General features: G+C 36.3%; 1 protein-coding gene across 4 annotated transcripts in view; it reads left to right on the forward strand.

The window, feature by feature from the left end:
* Positions 1–13,427, forward strand: part of d4 (double PHD fingers d4) — a 51,382-nt gene that overhangs the window by 19,797 nt on the left and 18,158 nt on the right. For 2 of the 4 annotated variants that reach the window (XM_089096935.1, XM_089096933.1), the window contains exons 5-7: positions 5,288–5,422; positions 8,487–8,571; positions 9,461–9,640. In XM_089096935.1, the coding sequence (XP_088953061.1) occupies positions 5,288–5,422; positions 8,487–8,571; positions 9,461–9,640 (400 nt within the window). The remainder of the gene's footprint in view (positions 1–5,287; positions 5,423–8,486; positions 8,572–9,460; positions 9,641–13,427) is intronic. The other 2 variants (XM_089096936.1, XM_089096937.1) reach the window with 2 other exon arrangements.

Genomic DNA, 13,427 nt, shown 5'->3' on the forward strand with positions numbered 1-13,427 from the left:
GCGTATAATGAACTCGAGACACGAAAAAACAGAGCTTATTATGTAAAATATGTTACTACTCAAACATTTTTTCTGTTTTCACTAGCTTAAAATAGTAAGGATATCAAAATTAAAATATTTTTTACCCTTGATCCCCTAGGTCTATTTATACCTGAAAATTACCATTTTAAATATTTCTTGGGTTTGTTTAAAAATAGAAAAAAAACATTAGGTCATTATAACATTTTCATCAATGTTGTCATGCTGGACTGTGAAAATAGGAAGTAAAACTAATTAATTTAATAATTAAAACTAAATAAAACTTGATAATGCGTATAGTCCGTAGAAATTCCAACCTTAAAGATCTGTGGGTTCCCAATGACAACTAAACCTTCAAAAGAATACTGTACGTTCTCAAAATGTTTCCTGCCATGTTTTTTTTAGCTTTTTTTCTGCTGATTTTTCACCCACGTTTCTTCTCTTTTTTTTAAGTTTTGCACTAAGGCCGTATACAGGGGGGGGGGATTCACCATCCCCCCCCCCCAAATGTTTGTCCGGCTCGTAAAAAAACGTAACAAAAATTAATATAAACTATTTTTTGATGCAGTTTTTCAAGTTTTTTAAACCCCCGCCCTCCTGAAAAAATTCTTTTGCAAAACCCCTCCCGAAAAAAAATCTTGGATACGGCCCTGTTTTGCACCCATTGCTACCAAAAACTGCATAACTGGTCTTTTCATTTAAAATTGAATTCCTGGTCGTCTCTTTTTTCTTTATCTTTTTTAGATATATATGGTTATCTAAGTCTCCATTTCATGAATTCAAAACAATCGGATTTATTTTCACTGTCGTTAGTACTTTCTGATTATAACTAATAAAAACAAACCACGTTTCACAGGCTCAAAAATTCAGGTTTTAACAACGGTTAAGCACAACAACAGGTAGCAAAAAAAGGCAGGGCTCTTTTTGTGACATATACTTGAAAAATGCACTGTTTTGTTTAAAAAAAATGTGTAACCTTTTTAAAACAGAAGTATAGGACAGTAGCCTTTTTTTTCTCTGGGGTTGAAACTGAAAAAAACTTCAGAATTAAAAATAATTACATCGTGATATAATCAATCAACCAAATCAACCAAAAGCCTACTGTGTCATTAGTGCTTAACTGAAAACGGATTATATTACAAATATTTTCTCTTTTTACTTTTTACAAGTAAACTAGAACCTTCTATTTTCAATCAAATGAACCCTCTCTGAAGCTTACACGAGCATCCCTTCTATAAGGACCATATATACCCACAGAGTATAAGTTACTAACCCTGTCCCTGGGAGGTTGTGTCGAGCCTTGAGATCTGATGGTTGAACTATTTTTAACACAATGGTCACCTCAAGTTTTTATCGGATGGGTTTATCCATCCGATACACCCAAAGGCGTGGAGGCGGGAGGGGCTAGTTGCCCTTTGATCTTTTTTCACTCTGAAAAAATGAACTACAACTTTTAATTTCTATTCAAATGAACCCTCTCTGAAGTTTATACGAGCATTCCTTTCATAAGAACCACATACGGCCCCAGGACCTAGCTTACAATGCCTGCCCCCCGGGCGCTGGCGGGATGTGTCGCCACTGGAGTTTTAGGTATCTGACCTTTGAACTATTTTGAAAAAAATGGCTCTCTCAAAGTTCTTATCGGATGGGTTTGAGGAAAATAGGGCATGGAGAGGGGTCTAGTTACCCTCCGGTCTCTTTTGACTCTTAAAACGTGAACGAGAACTTTCAATTTCCAATCATATAAGCCTTCCGAAGTTTATTCGAGCATACCTTCCATAAGAACCATATATGCCCCCCGAGAAATACTTACGACGTCGTCCCCGGGCCCTGGGGGAGGTTGTGTCGACACAGGAGTTTTTGTTACATTATCTTTGAACTATTTTTAACAAAATATCTACCTCAAATTTTTTATCAGATGTATTTGGGGAAAAGGTATTGGGGGGCAGTTGCCGTCTGATCACTTTTGACTCTTAAAAGGGCACTAGAACTCTCGATTTCCAATTAAATAAGCGCCCTTTGAAGTTGATTCTACGACCCCTTTCATATGAAGTGCCACTGGGAAAAAAATAAATGGAGTGTGGGGGGAGGCTAGCTGCCCCCAATCACTTTTGACTGTTAAAAAGTGAATTACAACTTTCAATTTCCAATCAAGTGAGCCCTCTAGGAGGTTTATACGAGCATCCTTCCATAACAATCATATATGCCCCCAGGGCATAACTTACAACGCCTACCCCTTGTGCCCTGGAGGTTGTATCGACACCGGAGTTTTTTGTTATCAGAACTTTGAACTTGTGGGGGGGGGGGGGTAGTTGCCCTCGGATATCTTTTGACTCTTAAAAATTGAACTAGAACTTTCAATTTCCAATCAAATGAGCCCCTCCCCCCCCTGAAGTTTATACGAGCATCCTTTCCATAACAACCATATATGCCCCCAGGGCATGACTTACAACGCGTACCCCCGGGCCCTGGAGGTTGTATCGACACCGGAGTTTTTTGTTATCAGAACTTTGAACTATTTTTAACAAAATGTCCATCTCAAATTTTTATCCGATGCATTTAGGGCGTGGAGAAGGTGGGGGGGGGGCTAGTTGCCCTCCGATCTGTATCGAACCTTAAAAATTGAACTAGAACTTTCAATTTCCAATCATAGGAGCCCTCTCCGAAGTATATACGAGCATCCCTTCCATAAGAACCATTTATTCCCCTAGAGCATTACTTATAACGCCTGCCTCCGGGCCCTGACGGGTTCTGTCGACACAGGAATTTTCCTTTTCTGACCTTTGAACTTTTGTATAATGAAATGGCTATTATAAAATACGAGGGCTAGTTGCCCTCGGATATCTTTTGACTCGTAAATATTGAACTAGGACTTTCAATTCTCAATCAAATGAGCCCCTCCCCCCTGAAGTTTATACGAGCGTCCCTTTCATAAGAACCATATACGCCCCCAGAACAACACTTATAACACCTATCCCTCGGGCCCTGGGGGGAGTTTTTGTTATCTAATTTTTTAAAAATTTCTAAAAAACTGGCTATCTCAAAATTTGTAGCGGATAGGATTGGGGAAAAAAGAGCGGGGGGGATAGTTGCCCTTAACTCTCTTGACTCTTAAAAAGTGAACTAGAATATTTAATTTCCAATCAAATGAATCCTCTATGAAGTTTGTACGAGCATCCCTTTCATAAGAAACATTCATGCCCTTAGGGTATAACTTAGAACACCTTCTCCTGGGCCCTGGGGGGTTGTCTTGACACTGGAGTTTTTCGTATCCCACGTTTGAACCATTTTTAACAAAATTTCTATCTCAAAATTTTCATCAGATGGGTTGGGAAAAAGAAGGCGTGGGGGGGGGGGCTAGTTACCCTCGGATTTCTTTTGACTATCAAAAAGTGAGCTCGAACTTTCAATTTCCAATCAAATTAGTCCTCTCTGAAGTTTATTGCCCCGGGCATAACTTATAACGCCTGCTCCCGGGCCCTGGGGGGTTGTGACGACACCTGAGTTTTTGTTATCTGACTTTTGAGCAATTTTTAACTTAATGGATATCTCAAAATTTTTATTGGGTGCATTTGGGGAAAAGGGGCGGGGGGGGCTAGTTGCCCTCTAATCTCTTTTGAATTTAAAAAACTGAACTAGAACTTTCAATTTCTAATAAAATGAGCCATATCTGAAGTTTTTACGAGCATCCCTTCAATAAGAACCATATATTCCCTCAGGGCATAACTGAGGGAACTTACAACACCTGCCCTTGGGCCCTGGGGGGCTGTGTCGACCCCGGAGTTTTCGTTCTATGGTCCTTGAAATATTTAAAAAAAAACTATCCCAAAGTTCTTAACGGATGGGTTTGACGAAAAAAGGGCGTCCAGGAGGGGGGGGGCTAGGTGCCCTCTAATCTCTTTTGACTCTTAAAAAGTGAACTAGAACTTTCAAATTTCCAATCAAATGAGCCCTCTTTGAAGTTAATACGAGCATCCCTTCCCAGGGCATAACTTACAATGCCTGCCCCCGGGCCCTGGGGGATTGTGTCGTCACCGGAGTTTTTGTTATATGATCTTTCAACTATTTTTAACAAAATAGCTATCTCAAAATTTTTATCGGATGCATTTGGGAAAAAGAGGTTTAGATGGGGGGCGCTGGCTACCCTCCAATATCTTTTGACGCTTAAAAAGTGAATTAGAACTTTCAATTTCCAATCAAATGAGATCTCTCTGAAGTTTATATGAGCATTCCTTCCATAAGAACCATATATGCCCCAGGGCATAACTTATAACCCTTGACCCTGAAGACTGGGGGGGGTTCTTTCTCAAACATATAATTTCCAGAACATTCAACTAGGTTGAGCAAAATGGCTATATCAAAATTTTGATTGGGTGTGTTTGGGAAAATAGTGGGCGTGGAAGGGGTGTCAGTTGCCTTAGAATCACTTTCAACTATTAAAAAGGGAACTAGCCGTTTAAATTTACAATCGGATGACCCCTTTATGAAGTTTCTACGACAACATTGCCCATACAAAACCTAATATGCCCCCAGGGCATAACTTACAACCCTTGCCCTGATGGCTGTGGGGGGTGTCATCCTCAAAGACCTAATTTCCAGAACTTAAAACTACGTTGAATAAAATGGCTATATCGAAATTTTGATTGGATGTGTTTGGGGAAAAGGTGGATGTGAGAGGGGGGTTAGTTGCTCTCCAATCACTTTCGACTATTAAAAAGGGCATTAGCTTTTTGAATTTCCAATCGAGTGAGCCTTTTTTGAAGTTTCTACGACAACGCCTTCTATAAAAACCTTATTTGCCCCCGGGGCATAACTTACAACCCTTGCCCTGAAGGCCGTGGGGGAGTGTCCTCATCAAAAACATAATTTCTATTTGAAAATCAACTACACTGAGCAAAATGGCTATCTAAAAATTTTGATTTGATGTGTTTCGGGAAATGGTGGGCGAGGAAGGGGTGTTAGTTGCCTTCCAATAACTTTCGACTGTTAAAAAAGGCACAAGACACTCAAATTTCTAATTGAATGAGCCCTTTTCGAAGTTTCTACGACAACTTCTTCGATACGAAGTGCCCATCTCTAAAGGAAAAAAATAATAAATAATACATTGTGCCAACATTGTTATTGTATGGCCCCAGGTCATAACTTAAAACCCTTGCCCTGAGGGTTGTGGGCCAGTGTCCTCCTCAAAAACATATTTTTTATCTGGAAATCAGCTACGCTGAACAAAATGGCTATCTCGAAATTTTGATTGGATGTGTTTTGTTTTCAGGAACCTTGGTTTTTTGATGAAAATGAAGATGTTTTGGACTTTGAAGAACCAGAACCTGAAAGTGATGATGATTATGCAGACACCGCAAAACCAAAAAGAAGGCGTAGGATTGTTGCTCCTGTAAAAACGCCCAAGGTAAGTAAAAAGTGAAACTCCAAATTTTTTTTTAAAATTTAATTTTCTTCTGTAAATAAACGTGTAAAGAAACCAATTTATTGCACGCGCAGATTCCAAAATTTCGTATTACACTTTGCTTTAATTCATATTTTTGTCTCGGTTGGGATGGGAGGATGTCGTAAGGAAAGATTTAAGATAATTGGGAACTTCCTGGGAGCGTATAAAGAGGGAGGCTTTGAATAGATTGGGATGGATGAGGAGCGTGCGTAGCTCTATTGGCCTCGCGCAGTTTGGTGTTGTGATGAGTAGTTAGTGGTAGTAGTAGTTAGTAATTTAGTTGAATGTCTTTTTTATTAAAGTTGAGTTTTTTTCTTTGTTAACTAAAAATAAACAAAACCTAATTTAATTTACAGCTTTATACCTTTATTAGGGTGTAAAGTTGTTTTGCTGTACTGCAAAAACGACTATATGCATTCAATGGCTAAATCAGATATATGAAAAAAAATATTAAATTAAATTAAAAACAAATAATATATTTAAAGACATAATATATAATAAATATTTATAATACAAAATATAAGAAAATACATATTATATGAAATGTAAAAAAAAAGAATATATAATATGAGCTAATACTATATATTTCTTTCTTTTTTTTAACGAAAAAATAGATAATAAAATAGAGAATATACTATAGAAACAGCTAAATATAGAAATTTGGAAGTTACTGTGCAGCACTACTGCCTCTGTCGAGTTATCCAGTATGAAGCTGCCTAAGGACAATTCACCTGTACACGCTCCTCCTCTATCTGACTCTGTTTAGTTTCGCTCTTTACTCCCCACGAAGTTCCTGTTTTTTTTAAATCCTTTTGAAAAGCTGAAGCCCGGAAAATTTATCACTCTGTTTGCAGCAATAAGTTTTTATTTGAAAAAACATCTATTTTTTTAGTCTTCTAGACTCCTCTTAGGTCGATTGATGCCACAATTTCAAAGGTTTTCCTATAGCTCTTTCAAAATTTTTAAGTTTATAGGGCAGTACCATAGGTAGTTCCGATTTTAATTCGGAATTACCGTTTTAAATTTAAATTGCCGATTTACCTTAATTTGACTCGTTTGGCTGTTGTTCAGTATTTTGCCGAAAAAGCCTGCCGTACCTAGTTTTTTCTGTTTAAACGGTTTTTTCTTGTACGTTTTTATAGTGGTTTTGTCACCTGCTATATTATCTCGTTATCACCCGTGGCCAAACCTGTCGGAGCTCTCTGTTCCTATTATTGAAAGCATTGTAAATGCCTTCTTAATCCCCCACCTTGGGGCAGAAATTCCAAAGTAATCACAAAATATGGAGCTACATGTCCCTCTTACCGCCGTGATTGAAAGACAAATTAAATTTAAAAATTCGCTTGATCCGAACCATGGTTTTCACGTGTTATTTAATTTATATTTTGGGTGTAAAATGTAACTTAACTGTTTGTTTTAGTTGATTCGCTAGAAAATTTTCCTTTTTGGTGTTACGTATATTGCTTTGTATTTCATTTTGTTTATTTTTCCTCCTTTTTCTTTCCTTTTCTTTTCCTTTTTTTTACCACGAACTGTTTGATAAAGAAGGTATCAAGGAATAAGATCAATTGGTTAAAATGACGAATAAAGCACTGCACAAAAAGGAACTGCTGTACCTCCGTTCGGGATATAAATCCTGACATAAAAAATGTTACCGAGATATTTGAAGTCAAGGTTCCGATTCTACCGAGATTTATATTCTTAAGAATTGGTAAACTAAGCAGAAAGAAGAGAATAGTCAGAGAAAATAGAAAGAAGTATGATGAGCTTTTCGTCAAAAGTTGAGAGGAGGCAGCAACAGTAAAATCAGGTTTTCTAACTTTTTATTTTTTGATTTCTATTTTATTGTTTTATTTTCAGTTTTGTCTTCTAGGGAATGAGCTAGAAACTAGGGAAAATTCAAACATTTTATTGACTTCAAAATTTTGAAAGTAAAAATAAAATTAACAAAGTGGATATATACAATATAACACAAAATATATATACTGGTTATATTACACAAACCACAATTCTCCTTATAAAACTTAGTTACATTTTTTAGTTTCACAATTTTTAACACGAAAGACCAAAAAGTGAATTTAATTTTCTATTTTCCCATTGCTTTCTGTTCATTCCTTGACAGAATAGTCAAAGAAAGCAGAAATAAGTATAATAAGCTTTCTGTCAAAAGTTGAAAGCAAGCAACAATAGCAAAGTCACATTTCCAATTTTTTCTATTTTAGTTTTATATTTTCAATTTGGTTTTTATGCGGAATGAAAAAGAAACTATGGACAATTCAAACACTTAGTTGACCTCGAAATTTTGAAATTATAAAGAATAAATAAAATCTACAAACTGGCCATATGCAACATAACTTACAAAAAAAAACTTTTTCGCATGCTGAACACAGTCTGCGTTTCCTGATTCAATGCTTCCGGTCAAAAGTGCAATGCGTGATTGGGGAGTAAATAATCCGACGCTTCCCGTGATTTTCCTCCTGATATCTCTAGATACCCATTTATAACTGGTTCGACTTTGGCTGAGCTTACAGAGTCACACCATTGACCCCCGTTCCAAACCAAATAACCAGCGCCACCAGGACTCGAACCCCTGACCTCAGGATTTCAAGTCTGGAGCTCAAACCACTCGGCTAGGACTCGAACCCCTGACCTCAGGATTTCAAGTCTGGAGCTCAAACCACTCGGCTAGGACTTGAACCCGTGACCTCAGGATTTCAAGTCTGGAGCTCAAACCACTCGGCTAGGACTTGAACCCGTGACCTCAGGATTTCAAGTCTGGAGCTCAAACCACTCGGCTAGGACTCGAACCCCTGACCTCAGGATTTCAAGTCTGGAGCTCAAACCCCTCGGCTAGGACATCATAACACAAATACAAATATAAATGATGGTTAAACTACGCAAATCAAAATAATCTCTGTAGCACTTTATTATGTTTCTTTAATAACATCCTAAATTTTAAAATAAAGAAGCAAGGAGTGAATTTTCTTTTCTAATTTTTATATTAACGTTTCTAATTTTTGCTCAGCGTGAAGGACGTGCTCGAAGGAAGGGTCCAACTCTTGCTTCAACCGATCCATTAACGGATGCTGATAAACCATACCTCTGTGCACGTAAGTTTTTTTTAGCTTTTCTTTTTCCCATATTAAAAACTTGAAAAAGCTTTTATTTTTATTGGTGAATTTAAAAACTTATAAAAACTTTATTATTTTTATCGTTGAATTATGATTGATATTTTATATTACTTTGTTAAATATTTATTTTTGAAACTTTTTATAGATCTTTTCGTTTTGTAAAACTCATTTTTCGAATTCTTCTAAAGTAACTATTTTTTATTTCTCTTTCTTCCAAAGATTTAAATTATCCGTCAAAGTTGGAAATACAATACACAAGTTGCTAAAAGTTGTCAATCTTACCAAAGCAGTTGAAGAATAAATGATATGCTGATCAAGTTTTTTTTTTCTCCTTTTCTTAAATGAATATCCGTTCTTTTAATGTGGCTAGGAAGGTCATTAAATACCGGGCTAAAATTTTAATTACTCAATAAATGTTGCTCAAGGATTTTGATGCTAGATTTAGCAAGATTTTGTTTTCTAACCAAAACATTTCATTTTTTTTACATTTCTTGTGAAGTTTTCCAACGAATATTTTGAAAATATGCTTGTAAAAAAAAAATGTAGAAGAATGGGACGATGTTTTAGCCGTGAGGATTTTTTTTTTAAATTTGATAACTCTTTAAAATTTTACTGGCCTAATTTACAGAAATTTGTCCAACGTGGAATCACATATTTGCAGAATATCTGGAAAATCTTGATTCCTTAGTAAAAATGAACTGTAATAAAATTAAGCTTTTACGGTATTTTCAAGATACTCGTTTCTTCCAAAAATTTCTGGATGTAACTCTGGCTATATTTCTACAAGTCTGAGTCTTCGTTAGTCCTTTTCTTCATCTGTAGATTCGCCTGTTTGAAAAGATACAAATATATTGCCCCCTACTTTTAGTGTGCCCAGCCAGGTATAAGACCCGGCCAGGTTTGACCTACCACTATGCACACAGTCACAAGGATCAGCCACGACCACCAATTGAAAACCCGTTGATCGCCCCACCGCCGGAGCTCGACCACGAAGAATCCAACTCACCCATGGATTTTGAGGAAGCAGGTCGCAACTATTACAAACTAGGCATGCCTCCCAAATTCGCTTCTTTTGTTGTATTCTGCTTCGAGGTTTTCCACCATGCGGTCTAACCTCATTTTGTTTTCGTTATTTGCTTCCCTGGGCTGTGTTTTGGATCCCGGGATCTATTCCCGTGTACACGTCTCTAGAGGCCCGCAGCTATGCACCTGATTTATTTTCACGCTTTTAATGTTAGCTTTTTATGTTTTTTATTATTTATTTTACGTTTTGCCGTACAGTTAGTATGCACGTTTAGCCTCATGATTTTGTTTCATCATTTGTTGTTGTCCTAGTCTGTAATTTTCCCCTTATTAGCCTGCTCAGTATTTGTTCATTGCTTTCAGTAAAGTATTATATATTTTTATAAATGTCTTTATTTAATATTAATTAATTAAATTCTAATTGAGTCTACTATTTTTATGGTGAGATGATTCCAATAAAAAAAATAGTCTCTCCTTTGTGCTCATGACAACAATGCTACCATTGTCTTAATGAAGGTGATGGAGTTGCCGCCACTATTCGGCGGGGAGTTGTTGTGACCTAACTCCCAAAAGCTTTGTTATTGCCTCGAGAATATGTGTCACTTTGGGAACAATATTATTTTCGTTTTTTTCACAAATTAAGGTAATAAAAATAATTTGAATATTATGTATAATATTTCTCATAAGGGCGGGGGGGGGGTTGGGGCTACAACTTTGATAAAACAAAATTGGGGAGTTATCTGGAAAATACGAGAAATACGACTATTTTTTTGTTCCAAAATTTAATTTAAACTTAAGTAAAAAAAAAACTATATAATTCAAATTTGTGAAATGACGTGAATTGTGATGGAGTTGGATTTTGCTTTGGCACACTGATTTTATGTTATTGAATGGGGAAAATCTGTGCACATTGTCGAATACCTGATCCATTTCTGTTTTGAAAGAATATCGGCTTCACTTAGACAAGCCAGCAGGAATTTACTGGAATCAGAAACTAAATGGAATTTAAAAAGACTTGAAAATTTTCGCTTTCAATCAGACATATCAGCCGGAATTTGCCGGAATCATATTTTAAACGGAATCTAAAAAGACTTGAAATAATTTCGCTTTCAATTGGACATATCAGCCGGAATTTGCCGGAATGGGATTCTAAATGGAATTTAAAAAGGACTTCATCAGCTTTTAGGGTGCATCTAGATTTGGTTTGTTTTAAGAACGACTTGAAATAATTTCGCTTTCAATAAGACATACCAGCCGGAATTTTCCGGAATCGGATTCTAAAAGTAATCTAAAAAGACTTAAAAGAATTTCGCTTTCAATTAGACATACCAGCCGGAATTTGCCGGAATGGGATTGTAAATGGAATTTAAAAAGAACTTCATCAGCTTTTAGGGTGCATCTAGATTTGGTTTGTTTTAAGAACGACTTGAAATAAATAATTTCGCTTTCAATAAGATTTACCAGCCGGAATTTGCCGGAATCGGATTCTAAACGGAATTTAAAAAGACTTAAAAGAATTTCGCTTTCAATTAGACATACCAGCTGGAATTTTCCGGAATTGGATTCTAAACGGACTCTAAAAAGACTTGAAATAATTTCGCTTTCAATTGGACATATCAGCCGGAATTTGCCGGAATGGGATTCTAAATGGAATTTAAAAAGGACTTCATCAGCTTTTAGGGTGCATCTAGATTTGGTTTGTTTTAAGAACGACTTGAAATAATTTCGCTTTCAATAAGACATACCAGCCGGAATTTGCCGGAATCGGATTCTAAACGGAATTTAAAAAGACTTAAAAGAATTTCGCTTTCTATTAGACATACCAGCCGGAATTTTCCGGAATCAGATTCTAAACGGACTCTAAAAAGACTTGAAATAATTTCGCTTTCAATTGGACATATCAGCCGGGATTTGCCGGAATCGGATTCTAAACGGAATCTAAAAAGACTTAAAAGAATTTCGCTTTCAATTAGACATATCAGCCGGAATTTGCCGGAATCGGATTCTAAACGGAATTTAAAAAGACTAGAAAGAATTTTGTTTTCAATTTGACATACCAGCTGGAATTTTCCGGAATCGGATTCTAAACGGATTCTAAAAAGACTTGAAATAATTTCGCTTTCAATTGGACATGTCAGCCGGAATTTGCCGGAATGGGATTCTAAATGGAATTTAAAAAGGACTTCATCAGCTTTTATGGTGCATCTAGATTTGGTTTGTTTTAAGAACGACTTGAAATAATTTCGCTTTCAATAAGACATACCAGCCGGAATTTGCCGGAATCGGATTCTAAACGGAATGTAAATAGACATAAAAGAATTTCGCTTTCAATTAGTCATACCAGCCGGAATTTTCCGGAATCGGATTCTAAACGGACTCTAAAAAGACTTGAAATAATTTCGCTTTCAATTGGACATATCAGCCGGAATTTGCCGGAATGGGATTCTAAATGGAATTTAAAAAGGACTTCATCAGCTTTTAGGGTGCATCTAGATTTGGTTTGTTTTGAGAACGACTTAAAATAATTTCGCTTTCAATAAGACATACCAGCCGGAATTTGACGGAATCGGATTCAAAACGGAATCTAAAAAGACTTAAAAGAATTTCGCTTTCAATTAGACATACCAGCCGGAATTTTCCGGAATTGGATTCTAAACGAACTCTAAAAAGACTTGAAATAATTTCGCTTTCAATTGGACATATCAGCGGGAATTTGCCGGAATCGGATTCTAAACGGAATTTAAAAAGACTTAAAAGAATTTCGCTTTCAATTAGACATACCAGCCGGAATTTTCCGGAATTGGATTCTAAACGGACTCTAGAAAAGACTTGAAATAATTTCGCTTTCAATTGGACATATCAGCCAGAATTTTCCGGAATCGGATTCTAAACGGAATCTAAAAAGACTTAAAAGAATTTCGCTTTCAATTAGACATATCAGCCGGAATCGGATTCTAAACGGAATTTAAAAAGACTTGAAAGAATTTTGCTTTCAATTTGACATACCAGCTGGAATTTTCCGGAATCGGATTCTAAACGGACTCTAAAAAGACTTGAAATAATTTCGCTTTCAATTGGACATATCAGCCGGAATTTGCCGGAATGGGATTCTAAATGGAATTTAAAAAGGACTTCATCAGCTTTTAGGGTGCATCTAGATTTGGTTTGTTTTAAGAACGACTTTAAATAATTTCGCTTTCAATAAGACATACCAGCTGGAATTTGCCGGAATCGGATTCTAAACGGAATCTAAATAGACATAAAAGAATTTTGCTTTCAATTAGACATACCAGCCAGAATTTTCCGGAATCGGATTCTAAACGGAATCTAAAAAGACTTGAAATAATTTCGCTTTCAATTGGACATATCAGCCGGAATTTGCCGGAATGGGATTCTAAATGGAATTTAAAAAGGACTTCATCAGCTTTTAGGGTGCATCTAGATTTGGTTTGTTTTAAGAACGACTTGAAATAATTTCGCTTTCAATAAGACATACCAGCCGGAATTTGCCGGAATCGTATTCTAAACGGAATTTAAAAATACTTAAAAGAATTTCGCTTTCAATTAGACATACCAGCCGGAATTTTCCAGAATCGGATTCTAAACGGACTCTAAAAAGACTTAAAAGAATTTCGCTTTCAATTAGAATATCAGCTGGAATTTGCCGGAATCGGATTCTAAACGGAATTTAAAAAGACTTGAAAGAATTTTGCTTTCAATTTGACATACCAGCTGGAATTTTCCGGAATCGGATTCTAAACGGACTCTAAAAAGACTTGAAATAATTTCGCTTTCAATTGGACATATCAGCT

Source organism: Artemia sp. Qi Xiang Cuo, chromosome 11 (genome assembly GCF_049724085.1).
Source record: "Artemia sp. Qi Xiang Cuo chromosome 11, ASM4972408v1, whole genome shotgun sequence".
Taxonomy (NCBI): Eukaryota; Metazoa; Arthropoda; class Branchiopoda; order Anostraca; family Artemiidae; genus Artemia; species Artemia sp. Qi Xiang Cuo.